Raw genomic sequence first — 27201 nt, forward strand, 5'->3', positions numbered from 1 at the left:
CACACAGCATGCAGCACACGCCCACCTAGGAAAAAAGGAAAGGAGGGAGGAGGAAGGGAACAATGCTGCCACTAGGCAGAGCCAGAGGTGGAGGTCATGACAGTTTTTCAGCTCTGTCTCGTCAAATGCACCGCGTTCGTTAGGAAACAAGCTCACCAAGTAACTTTAAATATAGGGATGAGCAAGTACACCACTATCTGTATCTGTTCAACCATGATCTGTATCCGTGTCCGTACTCGGAGTGGGCGGGGCCTAAACCAGAAGTGGGCGTTTTTCAATTGAAACTGGGTGGAGCTTAAATATGTACATTATTTTAAGTCTGAAATCGATATGGATTGATCAGAAGTTGCTTTATTTATTATTTATTTGAAAACTATTCACAGAACACCTTTAGAATTGAGATTCAATGTTATATATATAAAAACATTATATACTATATACAGTATATAAAGCTTAATTTGTAACATTTATGACATATTTATTTTTATGAACAGCCATATACATATTAATATAGGCAACTTTGTGTGTTCAGCTACATGTGTGTATGTGTGTAAGTGGTTTGTAAGACTTTATATTGTAATGTGTGAACCTAGTTATTCATGAAACATCCATTGGTGGCAAACAGGGAAATAATATGTCAGCTTTGTTCACTGTATTCTTTTATCAACAGCACTGTGTTCAGTATGAGCAAAGTTTTCCAACTGACTTTACACCATCCGGCCAAACTAAGAGCAAGCAGATGGTTAAAAAAACAAACAAAACAAGACTGGAGTAGAGGCACTTGAGTCGTTTTCAGCTCTGTCGTATTAAATGCACCGTGTACATTACGAAACAAGTTCACCAAGTAACTTTACATCTCATACAAACTGGAATAGAGGCGAGTTGAAGAACACCTGAGGAATACTGAAGGGAGTAACTGTCACCCTGTGTGCCAATCACCGAGCGTGAAGACAGTCAGTTACCAAATGTGGATTTTCCTTCAGCACAAGCACGAATATTTACAAGTTTTACTCGTATCACGCTCAGACTTGTAGAAAAATGTATTATCCGCTCATCCCTATTTAAATATAATACAAACCGAAATAGAGGCGAGGTGAAGAACACCTTAGCAGCAACTGTCACTCGCTCTGTGTCCCGACTGGCCAATCACGGAGCGTAAAGACAGTTAGCGAATGAGGATGTCCCTCAGCAAGCACAAAGATATTGAGGAGTTTTACTCATATTATGCTCGTACTCGTCAAAAAAGCATTATCCGGCTCATCCCAAGATATTATCACAAAAAATTTTAATATATACTATTAATTGATTATTTGAGCTGTAATCCAATGAGGTTTATCGCTGGTGAGACACTGACGTCCTCAGAATCAGATTTACAAATATATGTGCTCAGTGCAGAATATTTGCCATTTGATTGGCAGCAGTTTACGGGTTCTGTTTCATTTCTACATTCTTTACACATACAAACTGTGGCCCACAAAATGCACATTTCATTAAAAACAAAACAAAAACTTTTTTTTATCGCTGTCTTACCTTTACTTATCAATGAAGTCCATGCGCCGGTCCTTCTGCATAAAAATATCCGTCACTTTCTGGTAAAAGTCCTCCTTATCTTCCTTCAGTTTTAAAAGTCTGTCTGTCTCAATGGAGACCACTGCCAGTGAAGAGAGCCTTCCTTGATCAGTCCTGTTCCGCCGCTGTTCATCCAAAGCTAGGTCTCTCCTCGTCGTCCCAAATGTTTTTAGCGCAATCTGGTGAAAAAAGAAGGCAAGGAAAGCAGAAAAGGCAGTTTCTTGCCAAACATCCACAAAGCCAGTCTTTTCGCGTGTACCACTCCATTTGGAAAGAGCGAGTAACTTTCCATCCTATTGATTGAAACAAACCATTCAGCTCCAGCGTTGGTCTTCCTTTAGTAATTTTCTCCTGCTTCACTTGAAAGTCCACTTTAGAAAACTGTTTAAGTGTGGAAATATAGTCATCCATGTTGAAAGTCGGGGTGCACGAGCCGGAAAAAATAAGTCCTTGCGGCACTTGACTTGCTTACGCCACCGTAAAGCCGAGTTTGTCGCTGTCACTTACTCTGCGGTAGTGGAGTCACAAAACGAATGTCTGGGATCAAGAGCGTCCCTGTCGTGAGGCAAGACAACTGGTGCCTCACCTCTGACTTTTTTCTCTGCTGTTTTGATCGCTCAGCACACAAAACATGTTACACATACACAGCTGGTGACAAAAAACACTGTACATTGTATACGTAAGCCAAATTATGGAAAATCTGTTCATATATTAAACCTGTTTGAACCAGACAGGAACGCGCTCTGACCGCACGGCAGACCGAGCGGTTAACGGGGGATTGCGCAATCCAAGGTGGAGGCATGGGAAATTGCGAAAATTCAGCGATTTTGAAGAAAAAATTATCAAAATTTGTGAAGCTAAATGAAAAATAAAAACTTCAACAATTACAATTATTTTATCATTATATATTTTCTTTCTTTGTGTGATCGCAGGTGAGGCACTGCCTCCCCTGACCGCACATCACTGGTTCACTCCACCTGTCACGGAGAGTGGACAGGACTCTGGAGGCAGGATGAGTTCAATCAAGTCTTTTATTGAAGATGACTATGCAGACTGACGCGTGGCAGGTCGCTCTTCGAGCACAGCAGACATGACTCCAAAACACTGGACAGAACGGACGAGACATTGATGACTAACAAACCAACACTGACACACACACACACACACACACAGACGGGACATATATTGCTAGCAGGGTAATGACTGGGATTGGCCCCGGGTGTGGAACGGGACCGCCCAGACCTGTGGCCCGCCCCCTCTTAAGGGAGATCCCAGCCTACCTCCTGACACCACCTCATGTCAGGGGATGACTTGTGCACAACAGAAAACTCATATGACTCCGCCCACACCGTGGTTGTACTATACTGTAATGAAAAACAACCGAGGCTGGGAAAGCACCATTAGCATTCTCAAAAGATTCCACCTTGGGGTCGAGTTTCAAAAGTTGTGTTTTCGGTGGCACCAGACCCTAAAACACAACGGACGTTTTCACTTTTCACATGAAAACTAACCCTAACCCTAACTCAACCGCTTTTATCAGGTTGCCTGCATTTATTCAGATTTGATGGCTTTATAATTGAAAGGGGAAACAAATTGGAACAAGTGAGAGGTTTTAACCCTTACCTGTCCAAGATAACTTCTAATTTCAGTTTCTGCCAGTTCTTTAATGGTCACATTACCAAATGTTGGTGAATCCTCTCCGTGATTGGACAGATTGGACAATAGTGTGAAACACTATTTCTCTGCTTTCTTTACGTTTTGAAAGTCTAAGAGATCGCATTATAAGAACTGTAAATGCCGAGACAGATCTCTGAATGAACTTTTTTACCTGTTGATGTTGAGTTTCAACTTGATATGAGCGAACCTGTGATAGTGAGAATCTTCTCTCCCACAGGTCAAGTACTCGAAGATGAATGAGGATAAACTAGCTCAATCCTCTTTGAGTAGAATCATATATATTATATGCATGAATAATAAAAATCAAACTCCCCTGAGGTGAAGGTGCAGCGTGTGAAGAAAAACTGTACCAGTGGTGCACTGTGCTGAAGTTGACCTCAAAAATGTCCTTTAGCATCAATTTCATTTCAGATTCTTCTTGGCTTTGGAAGCCCTGATGGAGCCTTTTTCCACATTCCATCAGCTTGTACTTGTTAAATTTGAATCTTCAGAGTACTCTTCAGTTCCAAAAGCCCTTGCTCAGACATATTCGTCAATTTAAGGAGACCTTGTTGGAGCGTCATCTTCCATTCTGGTCTGGTTATTCCTCTGCACTGCCCTGCGGTCTCAACACAGACCTTGGCGGGAACAAATCATCATGGTGCCGGCTGTACTAGAGGGTAGAGGACTCTGTGTGTGTGTGTGTGTGTGTGTGTGTGTGTGTGTGTGTGTGTGTGTGTGTGTGTGTGTGTGTGTGTGTGTGTGTGTGTGTGTGTGTGTGTGTGTGTGTGTCCAACATGAGTGCATCCTGTGTGAGTCCTGCATCAAAAATCTCGCCAAAACCATGTTAAATGTATTTCAGAGGAAGCCCATCAAAATTGGTCCTCTTAAAAGTGATTTATTCTGCCTGCAGCCGCACTGTAAAAGCATCCAGTCATTCATCCCAAGTAGAAGTGGAAGACATGGGACACTGTGTGTTACACATAAATGCAGGTTAATGCTTGAGTGTTTGAAAACAATATATTCCAAATGATATGCAACAGATAAGATAAGATAAGATAAGATAATTACTTTATTCATCCCAGAAGGGAAATTGTTTTGTTGCAGCAATCTGGTACCTAGGAATATTATAAAATACAATAGAATAGAAATAAAAGTAAAAAAAATATAAACATACCTGGGTGTTGCAACAGATCACAACATCATGTCGTATTTTTCTTTAATTATTGTGCTCTGGTGATCATACATACATACTGTATGTACCTCTTGGACACAAAGATTGCTTTTTTTAAATTTCTTTTCATATAATTCTAAACTACTTTTTTTCCCTCTGTTTTGGCAAATATCAGATGTATTTAGAATCTTTGTTGATTTTTCAATTTTTTATTTCATGATTGATAACCTGTTGATATGAACCCTGTTGACTAGAAACCAATGTCTCACCACAAAGACAGTAGTATAAGTCTGGTGGAGAGATCAAGTTACCAATACTGTGATTTAAAGATGATTTCCACAAATGAATGTGATAGAATTTACTCCTTCCTGGAACATTAGACCCCGTTTACAAGGCAGTGTTTTAAATGAAATAGTTTTTTCTATTTTGTTTCCGACAATTTCAGGTTTACATAGCAACAGTTTGAAAACGATGTCTGTTTCTATAGAAACAGCAGAAAAACTGAAAACAATGCAGTTTTCATGTTGGGCCAATAGTTGATGATGTTGGATTTTGTAATGAAACCACACACACACACACACACACACACACACACACACACACACACACACACACACACACACACACACACACACACACACACACACACACACAGGGCTCGACATTAAGGCTTGCCCGAACGTCTGGGGCTAGTGAAAGCTTTGCTTGGGCAAGTGAATCATCGAGCCAGCTTGCCTGAACGGGCTCGTGGTTTTTTGGCGATATTTTGACGTTTTTTCGGCAAAAATCATTTGGTATCGCCAACGGATCCCGCCACTGCAAGGCACAGCCATTTCTCGTCCCGAGAGCGCGATCACGTGAGTCTCGCGTGAATGAGATGATAGCGTGGGAAAACGCTTAACGCCGATCGCGGCCACAATTTTCTTCCCGATTCGTGTTCCCCATTCTGGTCAGTGACGCTGCGTCTGACCTGGAAAACATGCATTCTGATTGGATAGCGTTGTGTAATTCCTCGGGAATCCGTTGAATTAAGTCGTCCGTCATTTTGAATTTTTCACTTCCATCAACATTCAATCCAATCCAATCCAATCCACTTTATTTATATAGCACATTTGAACAACAACGTGTTTCCAAAGTGCTGCACACGTGACTGCACTTAAAGAAAAAAAAAACGAAACGAAACAGTCCAACACTAAATAAGTATAAAACCATAAAATAAAAATAAAAACAGATTAAAAACTACAAACACATTAAAAAACTACAAATAAGAATACAACAATTTAAAAGAATATATAGAAATATAAAAACGCTTAAAAAGCAATAAAAATAAATAGGAACAATGAAATAAATAAAAGACACAGGGGACCACACGACTCACGCGGCGTTAAAAGCCTGAGAATAAAAGTGGGTTTTAAGACGAGCTTTAAAACAGTCTAAAGTGGGGGGGCTGTTGGGACGTGGAGGGGCAGAGCGTTCCACAGCTTAGGGCCGACAACGGAGAACGCTCTGCCCCCTCTGGTTCTACACTTGGTCTTAGGACCCACGAGCTGGAACTGGCCCTCAGACCTCAGAGCGCCGGGGGGGGGGGGGTTGGTAAATTTGAATGAGGTCTGTAATATACTGAGGGGCCAGTCCATTCAAAGCTCTAAAAACAAACAACAACATTTTAAAATCAATTCTAAAATGAACAGGGAGCCAGTGCAAAGATGCAAGGATAGGGGTGATGTGTTCCCGTTTTTTGGTCCCTGTTAAAAGTCGTGCCGCAGCGTTCTGGACTAACTGCAAGCGGGAAAGTGCTTTGTGGCTAACGCCAGAATAAAGTGCGTTGCAGTAGTCCAGACGAGAAGAAATAAAAGCGTGCACGACTTGCTCAAAAAGATTAAAAGCTAAAAAAGGCTTAACCTTAGATAAAAGTCGAAGATGATAAAAGCCCGATTTTAAAATGCCATTGATCTGTTTATCAAATCTAAAATCACTGTCTACGGCAGTGGTTCTCAATTATTTTCTGTCATGCCCCCCCTACAGGACAGAATTTTTTTCAGCCCCCCCCCCCCCGAATTGTACTACCATTGAGAACCTGATAATATTTATTTATTTATCTGTATAAACCACTGTATCAGTTGCTGCACCAGCATTCTGCATACAATCGCTTGATTATCAAAATAAATTAATAAAATGAGCTGGAGGCCCTTTTTTTATCATTCAAGCATGAATAAAGACACTAATACTGAAAGTCGCGCCCGCCTCACGCCCCCCCTGACACCCCACCACGCCCCCCCATTTGAGAAGCACTGGTCTACGGTGACGCCAAGCCTGGTGACTTTGGGATGCAAATAATTTCCGAGTGATCCCAAGTCCGTGAGGGCTGATCCAAATACCATCATTTCGGTTTTTCCCTCATTCAGTTTTTAAAAATTCTGGGCTAACCAAGCCTTAATGTCACCTAGACAGTGGAGCAGGGGTGTCAGGGGGCTGTGCTCATTCTTGGCAATGGGCATATAAATTTGGCAGTCATCTGCATAAAAGTGGTAAGGTAGGACTTAAACCACTCCAACGCGGTCCCCCTGACACCTACGCAATCTCTTAGGCGGTTTAAAAGAGTCGTGTGGTCGACTGTGTCAAAGGCAGCCGTGAGGTCTAGAAGCACTAAAATGGCAGAGCCTCCAGAATCGGTCATTAAAAACAGGTCATTAAAAACCTTTAAAAGTGCAGATTCAGGACTGTGCAAAGCTTTGTAACCTGACTGAAACGGGTCTAAGGTGCCATTTGCATCTAAAAAAGGTTGCAACTGTGCATAAACGCATTTCTCTAAAATTTTAGACACCAAAGGTAATTTAGAGATTGGGCGATAATTTGCTAAAACTGCAGGGTCAAGGCCAGGTTTTTTAATCAAAGGCTCTACAACAGCTTTCTTACAAAAGGAGGGCACTATGCCAGAAGCCAAGCTCAGATTCAGATTGTCACCGGAACGAATTAAAAACTCACTCGAATTCAACAAATAAAAACAACTTCAACTCAAACGATGTATTTTTGATTACTTTGACTATATAATCCCCAAGTTTCATAACTTTTTATGGTTCAGAAAAAAGTTGACTGAGCAGGAAGAGAAACAGGAACAGGATTTGATTTGTTAATATAATAAAAATACATGTCACGCATTTGCCATGTTATTTAAATAAATGCATATGGATAAAAAGTGACTAATACAATAAATAACGTGTGGAAGTATGTAGTAGTATGGTCGTAGGGTGTGACAGCTCCAATCTTAATACTATCGAATTTATTTCAGAACCACACAGCAAAAAGCTGTGTTTATTTTACATATTATTATTATATTGTACATATTATTATATGTTTATTTGAGGCCAGTTGGCCTCAAATAAACACTGTGGGAGTTAATTCAACTCTGGGCTTTTTGCTGTGAAGAACAAACTTAAAATATATATTATTATTCCTTCAGATTGAAGAGTATAAAGAGATACGCCTTAGATAATGCCCCCTGCATTGCAATATCTTGATTATTAAAGAACCTGCAAGTGTTTTTATGTAATATGTTACATCGGTCGAATTCATACATTACCCAAGCTTATAAACTTCGATTAAACTTCGGGCAAGCAAAAATTTGTCCGGGCAAGTAAAAAGTTGTAAAGTCCTTAATGTCAAGCCCTGACACATGTTGCAGAGAACAATACACCATAAACACGCGAGCTACACTTGGTAGAGGAAGTCTTCTCCAACGCCACATTTGTTTGCGGAACTGAGTGAGCATCATTAGCACGTTAGCCGTTAGCGTACATTGATGCTAACTCGCCTGTCAGGTAGCTACATCACTATGTGAACATTGACCAGGGAGCGTCTCCCTGGTAACATGCTAATCTCCTTTGATCTCCTCCATTAAGTAACACTTTCGTCCTCTTCGTATGGAACATTTTTGGGGATTTATTCAGAAACATTTAGCCATTATTGTCATTATTGTCCCAAAATCTAATTGGTTGGTCCTTGGATGATAAAAAAAAATCATCCCTGAAGATTTCATGCAATTCGGGTTTATAGTTTTTTGGAAAAGTTGCTAAAATACATTCCTACAAACAATAAATAAATAAATACATACACGCAGACAAAAACCTTCCCCCAACTTTCGTTGGCGAAGGTAATTAGCAACAGGAGAACGCGAAGATTCGATAGTGCACAGACAATCAATTTGGATTGTTATTACGGTCACTATCAAAATAAAAGTACCAAGTTGGATTTTTATTATGGTGACGGTCATAATAAAAGTACCACGTCTGAGGAGAATATGGACTGGGAGTCATGACACCATGGAGGAAACTGGAAATTGTCCATCTACTGAGCATGTGCAGTAGCAACTTTTCCATCACCTACATGGAGAAAGACTTTTCAAAAAGTTGTTACGAGCATCGTACTCATGTAAACAAACACTCAAAATGCAAATCAAGACTTTTTCCCTTTTCTCTCGAAAACACTGTAGAATCGAGACCTTAAACAGACTTCAAAACATTTCCGGGTGCATCACTGCAATGACAGCCTCCCGATTGAGCATTCAGCTCCTGCAGTTTTCCTCCTGCAATACTTGGCTGTGATGGACCCACAGAGTCCTCTGGCTGGAAGCACCAGACAGATTTCTGCTCCTCCGAACATTAAACCATTGTGGCCCGTCTGACAACGAAGATAAATATATGCCGTGTAATTTCCTGGAAAAAAACAAAATACAAAAACAGTTTATCAGTTTGTTGTAGTGCTTGGGCAACACAATGCTTAATGTTTGGGGGAGCAGGAACACTTCATCTTTCTTCCTTCTGCCCTTTATGATCACACTTCATGGAAGCTGTCCTCTTTCATCATTTTTCTCTTGTTCTCTCGTTACTTTCTCTCCCTCTTTGTCCAGACATTCACACTGTCTTGTTTTTCTTTCATTTTCTACTTTTGTGTCTCACTGTTTTGATGGATTCCTTCTACAATAAGTGACATTGTATTAGCTGTGGTGTGATGTCCAAGATATCATACCAAGATATTTTAGCATCTGTACGTAAATAATGTATAATCGTGACGCTGGCTTCCTCATCTTCTCTCTGTTACCACCTCGCTGAACACAGAACACTGAATCATGCAAAAAGTGGCCACATTCGTATTTGTTTCCTCTGAGTGTTCAGCTGGGTTAGCATGAAGCGACGTGCAAACTTTAGTCTTCCTGCAAATAGTCTCTCCTGCCACACTTTGTTCTTTCTACAACTTTAAATTATGCAAATGCATTTTGCAAAGTGGAGCAGTTGCTTTGGCCATCATCTGTAGATCCAGGTCACTCACAGCCCCAGATGATCAAGTATCTGAATGAACGGAACCAACACAGGCTCAGTTTGGCCGTTTGTCTCGGATCGCTGCTGCTGTTTAACATGTAAAGTTCTCTGCTTGTGTATGTGGTCTCACAACAAAAACAACTAACAGCGCCAATGTTGACGTGCAATTGCAACATTATTCTGAAATGGAAAAGCAAAAACAACACGTTTTTAACTTGCCAACAGAAAGATGAGTTATAAGGTCTTCTAAGTATGTTATCACAGAGTGATGCCATGTTAAGGAAGTTAGTAGTTTAATCATGAGTTGATGGCAAATTTGAGGTTTTATGACAGAAATGTATCATCAATAACTGGATACCTGTGTAGATCCGATTTTTTTTATTGATTCATGGTGTAGGTCCATTAAACTTGAGTGAAAATGATGGGACACAGCCGCTTTAATTTAACAAGAAGCAGCAAGGAAGCGATGATACCGTATCAATCAATACATGTACAAACACTCACAAAGATTATGAATACCTCACATGGAGTGGTAGTTAGTTTCAATGAGGTTATATTTTTAACACACATACTAAAACATGAATAAGGCTTCATCTTTTTAACTTTTATTAACTGTAGTTTTCTGTCTAAATCGCTCAATGTCTTTTTTCTTCTGAATGGCTGAGTGGTGGAAACAGTTAATTTGATACTATTTTAGATCCTGAAAAATCCTGACATTTTTTTTTTTTTCATGAAAAGTATGTCCTTGAGGTGCAAAAACATTATGATGAAGCCAATTGTGGAATTTGACTTATGCACAAGTTCGCTCTAGACCAGGGGGGGTCAAACATAGCCATGCAAGAGGCTCCATTTCCTTCCAAACCACCCAGCAAATGGTAAAAACGTCAAAGAAAACATTGATTTTTAAACACATTTCTTAGGAATGACACAACACGACCATGAGACAGTATTTTCCACCTGATGGTTTCATTCAAATTGGCGTCATGATGAGATTGGAGTCATTTTGGGTCATAGTTGTTTATAGTTTTGCCAAAATATTGACATTTTATTCACATATACTCTGTGCCACGAAGAAAAACTTTAAACTTTAAATATAAAGGTTATTCTGGCACTATTTAACTCAAGGTGAAATGAGTTTGTATGTGGCATCTGAACTGTAATGAATTTGACAGCCCTGATCGAGACTGTAAAAAGATTCTTATTGTGGGTTTTGTTTTGAGAGGTTTCAGATTCAGACTTCAGAGCAGGAAAAGTATGAGCCATAAGGTCCGGGACCCAAAACTGAAACATTCCATTGAGTTTTTGTCAAAAACAGCACATTTTAGCTAAATATTTAATCATTGCAGTACTTTTTAAGTTGCAAAGTTGTTTGCTTTGGAAGAGAGTGTCAAATCATGGATCTCATATCGTGGAAAGGTTCCCCAGTCATGAAGTGAACCACTTCCATTAACGTAATAGTCATTCTCTGCACGTCTTAGCAAGATGACATATAACACTGCTTGAATGGGCTGCTAGAAATCCATTGCGCAACTTCCTTCTATGTAACATCCTCGTCGAGTCAGTCACCGACACTCTGCGTAAGATGCACAACAACATTAAAATCCACTAACAACTCACTGTCAGCCAATACTAATGAAATCCTTTCGACTATCACTCCAGACTGTTAATTGCACTTTTCTGTTCATGTTCTATGCTGGTTCGATCTCCGAGAGAGGAAAGCGGTGATTAAAAGCTGAAATTCGGTTTGTGCACTCTGTGGCGCAGGAAGTTGCCCATTCACCGACTTTATCTCTTTCTGCATAAACCAGCTTGTTAACTTTAATGCCTTTTCAGTGTCCATCAATCTTAATGTGTCCTTGAACAAATCACTTAAACTCCGGCTTCCCCTTGCAAACGGAGTGAGGCTGTCAAGTTGCTCCCAGGTGTTCAGAAATAGCAAATAACCCACCCAGAATCCCACAAAGGTGAAAAAATGCTTATCTACCAATAAAGTAATTAGCTCTGACTTTGTCTCCTAGCCTGCTTTGCCTGACATTTGTGATGCCATGAGGTTTGAGAAAAAGCAGCTTCTTATTCATCTGCAGCCTTAGTCATCGCTCATCCTCGTCTGTAGCATCTCCACCGGGAAAGTCATTTTTTAAATAAATGCAACTCTTTCATTCCCCCCTCTCTCTCTCCCTCCATCCCTCTCTTGCGTTCTCACGAGCACCGTATGCCAGAGACTCTCTTTCTGTAATGAATAGGCTGATGGTGACAGAGCAATTTCATTCTGTAGATATTGCGGAACTTCCATTTCATTTTATTTAACCATTTAATCATCCACAAACGCTCTGACGTGCAGCATCGCCCATTTCTTCTCCACACGGGCCGGATGGAGAAAATGCTTCTGTCAACAATAATTCAAAGATTATTATTAAGACGCGATGACATGAGGCTTTAATGCAATGACGGATGAAAACAGTTCAAAACTCACCTGCGCAGAAAATGGAACCACAGGGTCTAGCTGGATGAAGACAACAGAATAGGTTGATTTCCAATCATTATTATAATGATATACACTGCTGTGCAGAGCTTTTATGGCTCTGTGCAATTCCAACAAAAAGATCGAACAGTCCACTGGTACTCCTTACAGTAGAGTACGAAGACCACTACTATGTTGTGAAGGTGAACTCCGTCGTACTAAGGCCCTGTTTACACGACAACGTTTCACGTGACAACACCCAACCCGTTAAAAAAAAGGGAGTGTGTTAACACTGCAGCAGCAGGCACAGAGACAACGATGGAGTTAGTATGCCAGGCCACAGTAGGGCGCTGTTGCTTGATTTTGTAATGAAAATACACCGCCGTGGTGCAGAGAACCATACACTATAAAAGTGAAGAAAATGGAGAGACATTCTCATGGACTGATAATGCATCAGATGCTATCAGGGGTGAGTCAGACCTATTAAACTACTTACGTAAATGTGAAAACTAGAATACCGACCGTGACGAATACCACTGTGGGTCGCCATGTTTGTTTACAACTGCATGAGCAGGAGGGAGGGGGAGAGATGCGCACGCACAGTAAACAGGCTCAATAGCCTCCAGCAGTCTCTGCAGGAAGGATTAGCGGCCGTGAAAGAATCTTTGCACCTTGGGAGCCGGATTAAAAACTTTGCGGATACAGTCGATCAGAACACCGGTGTCGTGTAAACAGACCTCGCAAAAGTGAAGAAAGTTTTGTGGATACACTTGTATTTGTTGGTGTCTAAACGGGGCCGAAATATTTGTCTTGTGTTCATTCACTTTGCGTCATGTTAGGCTACCAAAAAGTGACTGTTGACCCTTCTTAGTTTGTTATGCTGATAGATGCTCCGTTTTCAAAATATTCATTGCGTTCAGGGTGTTTACGCAACGCAACTTTCTGAAAACAGGGAAAACACAACTTTTTGAAAAAGTTACGACTCTGTCTCTAAAAAGACTTCTTGCACAAGACGGCTGCAGTCAGCACTTTTTCTGTACATTCACGAGTCGATGGACAATAACGATGTCAGCGACCTCCAGAGTGACAGGAAGGGACAAATTGCTATGAAGCTTTTATGTTATGTAGCCCTGAGTAAAATGTGTACGTTTTGAAATGTGTTTCTCCACTCAAGTGTAATTTCGTGTTCATTTTCTGTTCATTTAGTTGCACTCTATGTTTTTGTTCTACACATCTATGTGTGTAGCTCTATACTCACACCTGAGCAGTATGGTTGTAGTGGGCAGTCAACTACTTTCAGCTGCAGCTCACAGCCAATCAGACAGTTCGGTGGGAGGTCTTCAGCTCACCTGGCAGGTAGTTGGAGACACTAAAGGAGACATGCATTAGACGCTGTGTTCTCAACATTGGAGCCGGAGCAGAGAACTGGTGTGATCAACATCTCCTGCCGGGATTGACAACGAGTCGTTCCCCAGAGTGTGGGAATCTGTGATCCACTGGAGGAGCTGACTGCAGGAGGACCAGAGAGTCTGGACCCCCAGAGACTGGCTGCCGTGCCTGTTGGGAGTTTACCATCCTGCACCTGCCCTCTACCCACAACTTGCCCTTTCCCCCATTCCCATTCCTTCTTCACCTTCATTCCCCAGCACTAGACTTGTGAGTAACAAACTGACTTTGTGCACGTGCTTTTTATTTCTGCTGGAAAGCCAGTGAAGCGACCATTTGGTTTTGGTCCCCCCGCTCCCCAGCTTGGAACCAGGCCTGCAACGGGTTATTGTTTCACTTTAATTTGTTCATTTAAAGCCCCGTGTGCATGTGTGACTGAGTGTGGGCGCTTTCAAGTACTGCTGTACGTCCAGGTGAACTCTTGTAGAAGAGTATATTTTGGTTGAAACAACAGTGTTTATTTTATTGTTTCACATAATTACCTCAGCTTCTCCAGCTTTTATTGGAGTCTACTTTAGTTGCCTTTTGTGTGAACTCTATATGGGTTTGTTTTGTTTCTATTTATCGACTCTTTTCATTTTGTAATAAATCATTTATTCATTGTAAGTTGAGTGAAGCCATTTTTACTTGACTCCAGGCCCCGCCCCAGTGTACTATTACCCCTCTATATTACCTAGCTACCTGGGGCTGGGGTTACAGTTACAATAACCTCCGAACAAGATTACTCATATTTCATAAAAAAGGGAGAAGAATAAAGCTGTGAACTCAGTGGCATTGCTCAAAAAGTGGCTGCTTGCCATATGGCATGCAACCATGTTTCTTCTGTCCTCATTCAGAGAAATTCACAAGAAAAGGAAAAAACAAATCACTGAAAGTGGACCCTCAGCAAATATTCTACATACAATAATGTAACCCTTTCTTTTCTCACAGTGAAGTCAATGTCGTAATTTACATACAAATAGGTCATTTGGCTGCTAAAAAAGGCTTCAGCCATTTTTGACCCTGCTCTGGTAAAACCTGCTGGATACAAATTAGAAAATATTTCCCTTCTTCTTGTCCAACATCACCAAGAGAACGACATCTACTGAAAACTTCCGTTAGTTATTTTTTTCTGGAAAGAGGTTCATGAACATGGATGTGATGAAAGGTCCTGGGATTTTGATCAAGTTCAATGTCATTGAGTACTGTTTATCGTCACTCGTAGTTCTGCACATGCTCAGTAGAGCCAATCAGAACAGTTTCCTTCGTGCTGTCATGACTCCCAGTCCAGATTCTCCTGGGACTTGGTAGTTTTATTTTGACAGTCACCATAATAAAAATCAAACATAGTGGTCTTTACACTAGAATGTCAGTGTTCACCCATTGTTAATGTTTAGTGTGTGTGTGTGTGTGGTTTCGATTTTAAAAACACCAACTGGTGGACCAACATGAAAATGGCAGTTTTCAGTAGTAGTTCCATATAAATGGACATCATATTGAAGTTGTGAATCTTTTCTTAAACAAAAAAGAAAGGTAATGCGTTTTCACTTGAAGCATTATGTAAATGGAACCCCAGAGTCCAATTTGTAGTCTGAAAACCTCAAACTAAAAAAAATTACAGGCATTTGGGATCATTTTAAAAACATCATCTGCCATATTGGCTGTAATATTACTAATATTTTAAGGAAAGTGGTTTTTTTTTAAATTATTTTTACCACATGAGGGGGATAAACGTATCTCGACCTGCATTTGAATTAAATTCACTTCTTAAGTTACAAGGGAAACATAAATTATTTTAAAATCGAAGGAGAGCACATTTTCCACCTCTCATAGATTTAGAAATTAACTAAACTCACCAAGTAGTACATTTTGGTATAATTCAGGATTGATCATGTCAGTAGTACAGCTCGAATGATCTGTGCTATCGATATGACACTAAGACACACATGTCTACTAATACATACATTTGTAATAAAGCTGTAGATTTATATTTTGTTGTTTTAAATAGTACATTTGGATGAACTGAACGAGTCCAGCTTGACGACCTGAGGCCAAAGCACCGCCGTGTGATGTGTTTTCATATAGTTGAGGGTTATATATGTAGGCCAGCAGGTACGACCCACCTCATCACTGTCTGTCAGTCAGTCTGTGCCCAGATAAGCTGGCTGAATGAGGAGCGGCTATTCTAGTATCTGCTCCGCTTTCATTAATATGTCTCTGCTGGGAGACGAACTAATGAGTCCTGGCTCTCCGACTGCTACATCACAACTTTTGTGCGTCACCTCAGACACTTTTTGTGCTTCATCACAGCGGGCACTCCACATCGCACGCTGCCAGCCACATTCATCTCCACCGCTTCACGTCGGAGCGGGATTTTACTTTCACTCCTTTTTCCGTCCTCCTGCAGATGTGCAGCGGAGAGGAGAGCAGATTGGGCGAGGGTCCCTTGCCTACATTTAAATAAATGACATTTGATGGTGTTTACCTTTCGGAGCTTAATCTTATCATCGCCGGTCGGAGCGATACCTCCCACGCCGATGCTAAGCTCTTGCTTTATTTCTTCCAGCAGCTACCACGGCGTTCAGATTTCACGTGACCGTATCAGACTTAAGACCCTAAAACATCTGGAAGGAAATAAACAACAGCAGTTTGTCACGGAGAGGGAAGTGGTCTGACTTGGCAAGCAGATTCTGGCTGGACAACATCTGTCTCTAGTTTCTTTCCGTTTTACCTGTACACATTTGTGTTTCGGGGGCATCAGGTTTGCGTTCACTACAACAGGTACTGGATATTATCTGGATAGTTTGGAAAGTATGATGTCTTCACAAACACATTTACACTCAGGTATTCAGTTCTAAATAAATTCTTTTAATATTTGTAGTTTGTTTTTTTTTTTTATTCTAATTGAGATCAAAATCTCTTTTCTCCACAGTCACGTCATGAAAATCAGACTTTGTCATTGTACAAGTAAAATGAAATGTCATGTGAAGCTGGGGAAAAGCGAAGTGAGAAGAGGAGAAATAAAAGGCAGATTTCATACTGTACTCTGGAGTGCAGTTTGTAATTGGGGGGAAAAAAAACATCTCAGCACATTTAAAGCATCAACACACATGACTACATACAGTATCTTCAAGACAAACCACATGTGGGCATAGCAGGGGGAGTTGATGCAGCCCAGCCTTCCCAGGTACACTTGACAGCGTAGAACAGTTAAAATGATCAATTGAAAAAGACAATGTGTAGATTATGTAAAACCGACTAGAAATAAAGTGCAATAGTTAATGATATTAAGGTGCATAAGTTCGCTATGAAAGACTGTCAGTGTTCGTGGAACTCAATTGCACGGCAGACAAGAAGCTCAGTTCAAAAGTGTTTATTATCAAAAACACAGCAGAAGCGAAGTCAGGAAGTCCAAGGTCAAAACCAGTACAGGTGATTGAGGAGGAAATCCAGGAGGAGAAGTCGGGCAGGCAGGAGGTCAAAACCAGTACAGGCGATTGAGAAGGAGATCCAGGAGGAGAAGTCGGGCAGGCAGGAGGTCAAAACACAAAGGCAACACAAGGAAAAATGACGGGTACGACTGGTGTGAGAACGCAGACGAACTGACAACCAGAGCTACAAGAGAGGGGAACTAAATACAAACACCAATGACAATTACAAACAGCTGTGACCAGGAGGAGGAAGCAGGGGGGCGGGGCTAAGGGGAACACAGGAGGGGAGGAGTGAAAACTCTCAGGAAGGGAGGGGTGAGTGAGAGCAGGATCATCATGACACTTTCTTTGTACATAGTGCTTTGCTGTTTAGTAGTGAGATGACGTTTGCTACTTGAATGTGTTGATTTATGATATGATTTCTGAATTATTTATGAATTACTACACTTTTGTAATAAATGCCTGTTAGCTGAATTGATTTTGGTATTTATTGTGTATCTATTGTTGACAATTCACTGGTTTCTAACAGTCTGTGCTCAAATCTCACACCTTCCCTTTTATTTAAGATGATTGCACAGGAATATTAACTAACTTTTAGTATTACTATTACTATTTACTATTAAATAAACCTTTTTTTTTACAAACGAGACTCACATTTTGTTACTAGCTGTTTCCAGTTTAGCTGGTGGTGCCCCCTTTTAATTATCAATTGGTTTAATATAAATAACCAATTTATTTAAAATGAATAATTTTTCATTAATAAATAATTTTTGATAATTGATTAACTTTTAAGTAATTACTCAATTACTTTAGGAGTTGTTAATAAGTAAATGACAGTTTGCTTCCATTAATAATTTAAATATTTCATAAATGACTTCCAGTGATTTATTACTTTCAGTTATCTATTACTTGCAGTAATTTTAATGCTAATAACCAACCATAAATCTCAATACAGAGCTGGTCTCACTGGGGCCCTACAGAGGGCTCTTTTACAGCGGTTGGTAAGAAAGTCACCATGTTCTTGTTATACCAAACTTATTTTAAACTATTTGATGGTTTTTAGAATCTTTTTATTTTTTTTTTATTTTTTTTTAATCTTTGGCTCCCTGTGTCTGTACTTTTATTGTATTTCATGTGTCTTTGTGCTATTTATTTGTTTTAATGGATGTTTTAGTTTTACTGACACTGTAAATTTATGATATGTACTTCTACCAGGACACACTTGCAAAAGAGATTTTCAACCTCAATGTGTTTCCCCTGATTAAATAATGGCTAATTTTTTGACAGCTTTCACTTTTTTAATTTTAGAATTTTCCCTCAAAAATATAGCCCAGAATACAGTCACCTCACCCTACTTTAATCTCTTCATGAAACTACCCTCATGTGACAGAATTACTTTACACCTGAGGCTGCTGCTCAACAGAAAGCAATGGAAACACTATGAATCATGTAAGACTCATTTGTACGGTGGCCCTGAAGTGCAAACCACAACAACAAATCACTAAACACAACAACAAATTGAAAAACACAACTTTTTTCATTTGTGTTGTTTTTTGATTTGCAGTTGTGTTTTTTAATTTGTGTTGTGTTTTTTCATTTGCAGTTGTGTTTTTTAATTTGTGTTGTGTTTTTTGATTTGCAGTTGTGTTTTTTGATTTGCAGTTGTGTTTTTTCATTTGTGTTGTGTTTTTTCATTTGCAGTTGTGTTTTTTCATTTGTGTTGTGTTTTTTCATTTGCAGTTGTGTTTTTTCATTTGCGTTGTGTTTTTTAATTTGCAGTTGTGTTTTTTAATTTGTGTTGTGTTTTTTGATTTGCAGTTGTGTTTTTTCATTTGCAGTTGTGTTTTTTCATTTGCAGTTGTGTTTTTTCATTTGCGTTGTGTTTTTTCATTTGCAGTTGTGTTTTTTCATTTGTGTTGTGTTTTTTGATTTGCAGTTGTGTTTTTTAATTTGTGTTGTGTTTTTTGATTTGCAGTTGTGTTTTTCAATTTGCAGTTGTGTTTTTTCATTTGTGTTGTGTTTTTCAATTTGCAGTTGTGTTTTTCAATTTGTTGTTGTGTTTAGTGATTTGTTGTTGTGGTTTGCACTTCAGGGCCACCGTACATTTGGTTTAGTGTTAAAGAACAAAGAGATGGTGAATGCTCATATTCTTGCAGATGGACAAAGAGAGAAAGTCACGTGCAGAAAGTCATTGAGAAACAGGGTAGAAAAACAAACCAGCAATTGTATGAATTTTAATCCTTTTTCTTGATTGCCTGGTAAGATTGCCCCCCGCTCAGCTCAGCAGATAAAGTGTGTTGAATTGGATTGAACCAAGCGGAGATAATATCCCATCAGTGCCATGAAAGAGTTGTCGAAAATCAGAGTGGCCGTTGTGTCTCCAGCCATTATCCTCCCGCTGTATCAGTTATGTAACGCTCCTCTGCCTCCATACACCACCGGTGACCAGAGGTGACAGGGGGGGCTCCACACACACACACACACACACACACACACACACACACACACACACACACACACACACACACACACACACACACACACACACACACACACACACACACACACACACACACACACACAGCCTTCATATTCATCATCATCAATTTCCTGGGAATGAACCCAAACAGTTATCATGAGGACTTCATGGCTCCGCTCAACCTGTCAACCTCAATGTAAACCTTAACCGACAATGCAATTCAACACACTGTATATGTGTGTGTATTTCTCACCCAACGAAAATGTGTTTTCACAATTTTCAGAAATTAGCATGCAAACATTCTTAAAAAGGCGCACATAGAATCCTTGCCACTGGCTTTGGTTCTGCCGTGGTCACCATAGTAACACATCTGTGTGTCGCTGCTGATGTGTCCACACCGCTTCTGCCTTCATCATTGCTTTCTCTCTTGTAAAGCATGATGGGAAACATATGACACTGTTGGATTATATTCCAGTGGATGTGCAGTATTTGTGTTTTAATACCATGATTTAATATGTACATCCTGAATAACAGTGGACGGAAGGAAAGAGACAGAGAACAGTGTGTAGACTGTAGACGTTATTAGAACTTGTGTCACTTTGAAAATCAACTTTTCCTCCTCAGAAACAAACCAATATCAGCGTTCAAGCATTTTTGTGCATCATTAGTGTTAAAGGCATCATATTGTGCAGCTTTTCAACTCTTCCACATGGTGTTGTTGATCCAAAAAAGCTTGTATTCAAAGTTTCAAGCTCCTCCTTGATTTTCCTCCATTTGAATATTGGATCCTAGGAGCTGCATTCAGAATCTGCTGTGTCTGTGTGAGCTGGACTGGCTCCACCCACACATGCCCATCTTGGGCAGAGGAGGAAGTACTTCCTCTCGTGGTGCCATGTGCCAGAGCAGGGCTGCTTGATTGTGGGAGGAGCCAAAGAGAGGGCCTACCTTGATTGGGATTGGCTAAACCCCAGATGACACTATATAGGGTTTGATTTCTGATTGGCTGCTTGGAGCAACACACTTTTTAAAACCTGAAACCAGCCAGGGAGAGAGAGGACACTCTTTCTTCACTTCTGGGGCGTCATTCCAGGTATGAGGACGATTAGTACTGTTGGAAAACCTTTAGGGAGTGAATTTTGTAGAATTTGCCCCCTTTAAGTTAAAAATGTTCCTTTGAGTTACTTTGGACTATTTTCAACATGCAATGTTAATCAACATAATAAAAGTCTCACTTGGGGTATTTTTACAACAATGAGATCTAAACTTTAGTTGAATTCGGACTGAGAGGCGCCACAGTTTTTGACGAGATTCTTGCAAAGTCTGCATTGACCTGTCAGTCCCGTCGCCACAATGGTGTGACTCCACAGCTGGCCTGTAAAGCAGATTTAGTTGCGCCTAAATCCAGATGCATGGTAAGATTAGGATTAGAGCGTTGATTTTACAACTCTAAAGGTTTTATATGTGCTTGCTCAGGTTGTTCAGCAGGTCACACGGGAATTAAATCTGCATTCTGACCCAGTTCCTTTTTTAGAACGCAATGAGCTTGAAACATTCCCTGAGTCAGTGTGAATCATCGTAATTGGTAACTTGATGTAAAGGCTACAACAACAAAAGAAAATAATACATGCATTTTACATGTATGTATTTCTTTTTCTCATAGATTTTTCTCTCAATGCTACATTTCCAGGTCTTTGTAGTGTTGTGGACAGCAGATACAGCAGTGTGACAACATTTCTTCTGTGGTCCAACAGGAGATGACTGATCATATGGAACCAGTCAGAAAGCCGAAGCTGTAACCCAAATCTGCCAACGTCCCTGTCCCACATGAATGCGATAGAAATAGCACCATTCTAGGTCACTCTTTAATAACTGCAGAGATAACTTCCAGAGTTAACGAGTTAACTGCGTGCGTGCGTGCGTGCGTGCGTGCTCCTGTTAAAGTAAGGACCACGGCATGTTTTTAAATGAATGAGGACATTTCACAGAATGGATGAACTTGGAAAAAACAACAATTAAATCTAAAATCCCCAATTAACGCTACACAGATTGTTTTCTTCTTCACTGTTTAGTAGTTTTTATCTTATTCCTCATCCAAAATACTGGCGGATCATACAGTCACCAACACACTGATGTCAGCTGATTACTCACTTGGATCTGATCTGATTGGTGTGTGTGTGTGTGTGTGTGTGTGTGTGTGTGTGTGTGTGTGTGTGTGTGTGTGTGTGTGTGTGTGTGTGTGTGTGTGTGTGTGTGTGTGTGTGTGTGTGTGTGTGTGTGTGTGTCCTTACTATTAAAAAGAAAACATATTTCCTGTCCTCCCCTAAAAACAAGGTCAAAGACCTCCTGCTCGAGCACTTCATTACAATACCCCCACACACACACACCACACACACCACACACACACACATCACAGGACACCTTGAAGCCGGCCCCATAAAGTGCGGCATGCATTGGTTTTGTGGTCTATTTTGTAAGAAGATGTATGTCCCTGCTGGAAGGAGGAATGGAGTGCTTTTGTCCTTGGCCTTGTTAAAATGGTTTCTCATCCATGTGCTCATCCTTCAACTGACACTGACAAGGTGGCAGCAGGACAGAAACATATATGTGAAGTGGTGCAGATAAATAGAGATAATCTCATCGATTCCATTGCGTTTTGCAGTATTTTTGGCCAAAACATTCGAATGAAATGTGCAATAAAACAATAAATCTTATTTCACTCAGATAAAGCATTTTGTTTTATTTTCACACAAGATCTGAAATATTCAAAAACCTGTATATATAATTGTAAGAATATAATTCCCAAGAAATTATTTAGTTATTCTTACGTTATCTTCAACCCCAACCTCCCAGAAAATATAGATTTTGTTCCATCTTTTTAACATAGCATATAAAAATGTACCACGTGTCTAAAATGATTTTTCTAAACAAAAGAAATTTTGCTCCTCAAAATAAATGTTGTTATTTTACCACCAAATAGGACATATTGCGCCCCCCACCCTCCTCCAGCAGCTCCAGCCTCACACCCCACACTCGCCGCAGTTCAGTTCGAGGAAAGTACGCTATCAAGGACATGCAGCTTTCTCCCTCTCTCGCTCTCTCCTCCACTCCCCCTCTCCTTTAAAAAAACCCCCAAAAAACACAATCCCAGTGAAATTCATGCCCTGTTACAACATGGACACCTGCGGCTTATAGTCAAGTGCGGCCTCTATATGTACACATTTATTTTTGTTTTTAAAATAGGTGGGTGCGGCTTATATTCGGGTGTTCTCAATAATCCAGAAAATACAGCATCATTATCATTTTTAAAACGTGATAGGTTTTCCTTATGATTTTGCACATTTTGTGTGATTCACATCCCAAGATGATCCTTTTCTGTTGTGTCTGACTGTATTGTTTGAATTTACATGAAAATGACAAGAGTAAATAAGTGAAACTGTTTTTTCAACCATGGCATTTGTGTTGTTTTCATTGTAAAGACCATATATCCAAACAACTCGGGGCTCTAGCCTTTTCAGACACTGTCTTCCTCTTTTCAATACGTGCGGCTGGAGCGTTTCCGTGTGTTTCCCTACAGTGGATACTGATGGCAGGAAGCTGAAGGGGGGGATCCAGAGGAGCACGGAGACGGGTCTTGCTGTGGAGATGCCCAGTCGGACCATTCGCCAGGCCAGCCACGAGTCCATAGAGGACAGCATGAACAGCTACGGCTCGGAGGGGAAGTGAGTACAACCAACTCTGATTTGACCAGTGGCAGACTGTCAGGGCCTTCAAGGCTTCTCTGCAGGCCTAAGAAAAAGATCTGAAGAACAGGCTGATGTTCATTATATTTTGTTCGTGAATACTTATTAAATAATTTCAAATGGCCTGTCCGCTTCTTCTCATGGCTTCTCCCAGGCTACAGTGCTTCCAGACGCATACATCCATATTAAAGCTTTTAACCAATCACATTTTAGCTATCACCTGTTGCTGGGTCAAGAAGTCTGCCTGAGGCCTTCACATTCGATTCTGCAGGTGACTGCAGTGTAAAACTAGTGTCGGTCACGCTGCTGCTTCAACTAATCAGATTTTGATATTGGCGACTCAGGGTCTTCAAGAAGGCCTAGCATGACGTCAGTGAAATCAAGCCCTCTGATTGGATGGTCAGAGAGTTCTCTCTCCAGCACGAGTGGGCTGCATCTGTAGCGAGCTGCACAAACAAAAATATAGTTTTGTTTATTGGATAGCAGTTTTGTCAACCTACAATGACTAAAGGAGAAGATAAAGACATTTGGTACACAAGTAGCCAGACTAAATAGAGCCAGAAGTAGCCAAGTACATCTGTGATGCAAAGGCTTTTTATACTGCATTTCTGCATGGTAACAGTGTGAAGCTGAAGAAGAACCATGGAGCATTGAATTTTGACCAAACACTTCTGGTTCAGGATTCTACTTCGTTAAAGAACGAGTCCAAGTATGAGTACTAACCTTCAGCTACTTGTCGATATCAGACACAAAATGCAACATTGAAATGAAAAGACTTCCTCTTGTGTGACGGGTTTTTGGAGCCACTTATAGTCACCAGCAAATATAAATGTTTAAGTAGCATAAAAAAAGATATCAGTGCGTGAATGAAATTTCCAATAGGTGGAGGTTTAATACTGAGAAATGTCTTTGCTCCATCCAGCATTGCCATCTGCAGCTGCCTCATGCTGGTGTGTTTCTATGATCCATCTGACAGGGAAAGCCAGCAGGGGGTTTGGATGCACACAGAGCGAGCCAGAGCGTGTTCAGTCACACTGAGTGGAAAAGTGCTTATGACATCAGCAAAAACAACGTAGTACTACCGAGCACGCACACACACACACACACACACACACACACACCCACACACACACACACACACACACACACACACACACACACACACACACACACACACACACACACACACACACACACACACACGCACACGCACACGGACACGGACACATGCAGATCCGTGCCAACCTGGCGACCAGCTTGAATTCCTGCGGTTACATAAGAAGACAGGGACGGCAGGCAGACAAACCGACGCAGGCTGGGAGGGTTTTAAACAGGGAACTGAGGAAAACAAGAAGAGGTGGATGCTCAGAGAGAGGGAAAGAAAAGGGGGATGATTGCATCATTGACTGTTTGCATGCATATTAATATTCTGTTTATTTTTGGAATATACAGATTTCTTGTTTATGAGCTGCTGTAAATAAACGGGACTTAATTCATATTTCACATGAAACAGGAAAGCATAGGTTTGCTCAGGGGTGTCAAACTCCAAGGGCTCCATTCGATCAGTATCCTGACCAAGTACAAGTTTTTCTAATAATAAGAATAAGAATAAGAATAAGAATAATAATCTGACGCTTTACAAAGCAAAAACTAAAATAATTAGAAATAATGAAAATAAAATAAGAGTTAAGGAAAAGGTTTAGTGTTAAACGTTTGCTTTTGATTCAATATACAAAATATCTACAATATTAAATGTACAAACTAAAACAAGTGCAATTTCAATATTAGGATATATTTAATTGTGGTGGTCCGATCTATCGCCCACCAATAATTATTGGCTGATCTTCGTGGAAAATACGTAATCGGCATTTGCCAATTCATGCCTTTCATTGCCTATTACAAAACCCCGCCGCCTTTCCTTCATACTGCACAGGCTGCAAACATCAACAACAAACATGTCGGCCATGTGGACCTTTAAGATCTTTGAGAGTGATGTAAAGTTTGCATCCTGCAATGAAAAAATACCTGGCGGGCGATGCACTATAAAAGGCAAAACAAAACAAAAAAACGTGACCCAACATTTGAAGAACAAGCAATTGGAGTATGGCGAGTTTTTGAGGCTCACTGCAACAGTTAGACGGCATTTAACAGAGCTCATGCTTCGCAACACTCGTCCTCATGAGCGTGACAGTCAGAAGGTTCAGCAAATAACCAGGAAAATCATTGAATTTACGGGACTAGATGACCAGCCTCTCTCAGTGATGGAAGACACCGGGTTCGTAGCCCTGACAGAGCTCCAGACAGTGTACTGTCAGACCCAACATCTCCTTCAAGAAGGCCTCTCATGCTCTGGACGTTTCACCACTAACACTGTATATGGAGCTCGGACGTCAGTCCCGTGCAGTGTTGGGAACGTTACTTTAAAAAAGTAATTAGTTATAGTTACTCACTGCTAGTTCCAAAATGTAGCTGAGTTAGTAATTTAATTACTCTATAATGAAAGTAACTGAATACCAAGGAAAGTAACTATTTCCGTTACTGTTAAAAAACAGTTGCTATGTATCAAAAAATTCAGATTTTTTTTAGCAGGTTTCACAAGTCAATAGAAATGAGTAGGACAGACAGGTGCTTGTTGTTGTACATAACTATATTTATTGCACATCAACAGAGGTTTATCCTGCACTTCAAGTATTATCATGAAAAGTAAACAGTGTGTTTTACTCTATATCAAATTAAATCAAATGTTCACAACCAAGTAAACAACGTGTACTTCCAAGTATTTCGTTCACAGCAAAAGTAAATGTTTAAACAACAAGAAAAGGCGAGGCAGAAAGATGGAGCTTTTGCTGCTTGGGCGACTTTGCTCCGTGTCCTTCTTCGCTCGTGGATCTCGTCTGTGGTTGAGGTTCGTTTTGGCTACACGCTTTGTAGACGCGTGTGTCGTTGTGAGATGCTTCATCAAATTTGAGTTGCTCACCACAGATGTGGACAAAGTCTTTGCTCCGGAACGTAATGTACACTTCACATGCACGTTCTTGCCTTTGACCACAGTGGATTTAAAGTAGTGCTTGTTTCGCCACCTTGAATGTTAAAAATGAAAAAAAAGTTTTCATCGGACTGCTTCACGCTGCTCTCGTGTTTGTGTGTGTGTGTGTGTGTGTGCTCAGCTGGCACGTGTGTAAAAGCTGATTGGCTCCCATGAAAGATGACTCCGCCTGAGCCAATCACTGACCTGGTTTTTTAGCCACCTCCTCACAGTCACTCCAGCCGGGTATGAAGCCTGGGGTGCTCCTGGAGGACATCAATGCAATGTAACGCACCCCATTTAACGTTCAGTAACGTTAACGGCATTGTAACGGTGTAAACAACTATTAATTAGACTACCCCGTTACTGAAAAAATAACGCCGTTATTTTAAACGCCGTTATTCCAAACACTGGTCCCGTGTAAATGCTGAGTTTAACAGTTCACTGGATTGATGCAGATTTAGACATTTCTTTTGTAAATTAAAAGAAAGCATTAAGTTGTTTTTTTCCTTTGACATTATTTGATTTAGGTAGTATTGAGATATATTGCCTTTTATTTATTTGATTTTTCTGCACTATTTAGCCTGTTGAAAGCCTTAATATTTCCAATTGGTTAAAGATTGCTTTACAGGTAATCTTAAGGGTTTTTCAGTTGTTCTTTGCAAGGTTTTTGTATTATTTCTCTTGAAAAAGTAAAACCATCCCTTTGTCCAGATTAAGGTGATTTTAATCATCACTTTTTTCCAAATCATCTAGGTAGTGGCACTCATCATAACTACATTTTTCAATTTAGTTATGATCCAGCCAATCCATGTGACGGTATCAGTGATCGGCAGCAGAAAACCTGACTGGAGCATCCCTAATATTAAACAATGTCTCCTGATACAAAATGCAGTGGAATGCCACTATACCACTGTTGCCCAGAC

General features: G+C 40.4%; 1 protein-coding gene across 1 annotated transcript in view; it reads left to right on the forward strand.

The window, feature by feature from the left end:
- rims4 (regulating synaptic membrane exocytosis 4) overlaps window positions 1-27201 on the forward strand; it is a gene marked incomplete at its 3' end in the record, with an annotated part of 107440 nt that overhangs the window by 28713 nt on the left and 51526 nt on the right. The window contains exon 2 of the mRNA XM_080494513.1: window positions 23085-23229. Within this exon, the coding sequence (XP_080350639.1) occupies window positions 23085-23229 (145 nt within the window). The remainder of the gene's footprint in view (window positions 1-23084; window positions 23230-27201) is intronic.

The sequence above is a fragment of the Blennius ocellaris genome, assembly GCF_963422515.1.
Source record: "Blennius ocellaris genome assembly, chromosome: 4".
NCBI classification, from domain to species: Eukaryota; Metazoa; Chordata; class Actinopteri; order Blenniiformes; family Blenniidae; genus Blennius; species Blennius ocellaris.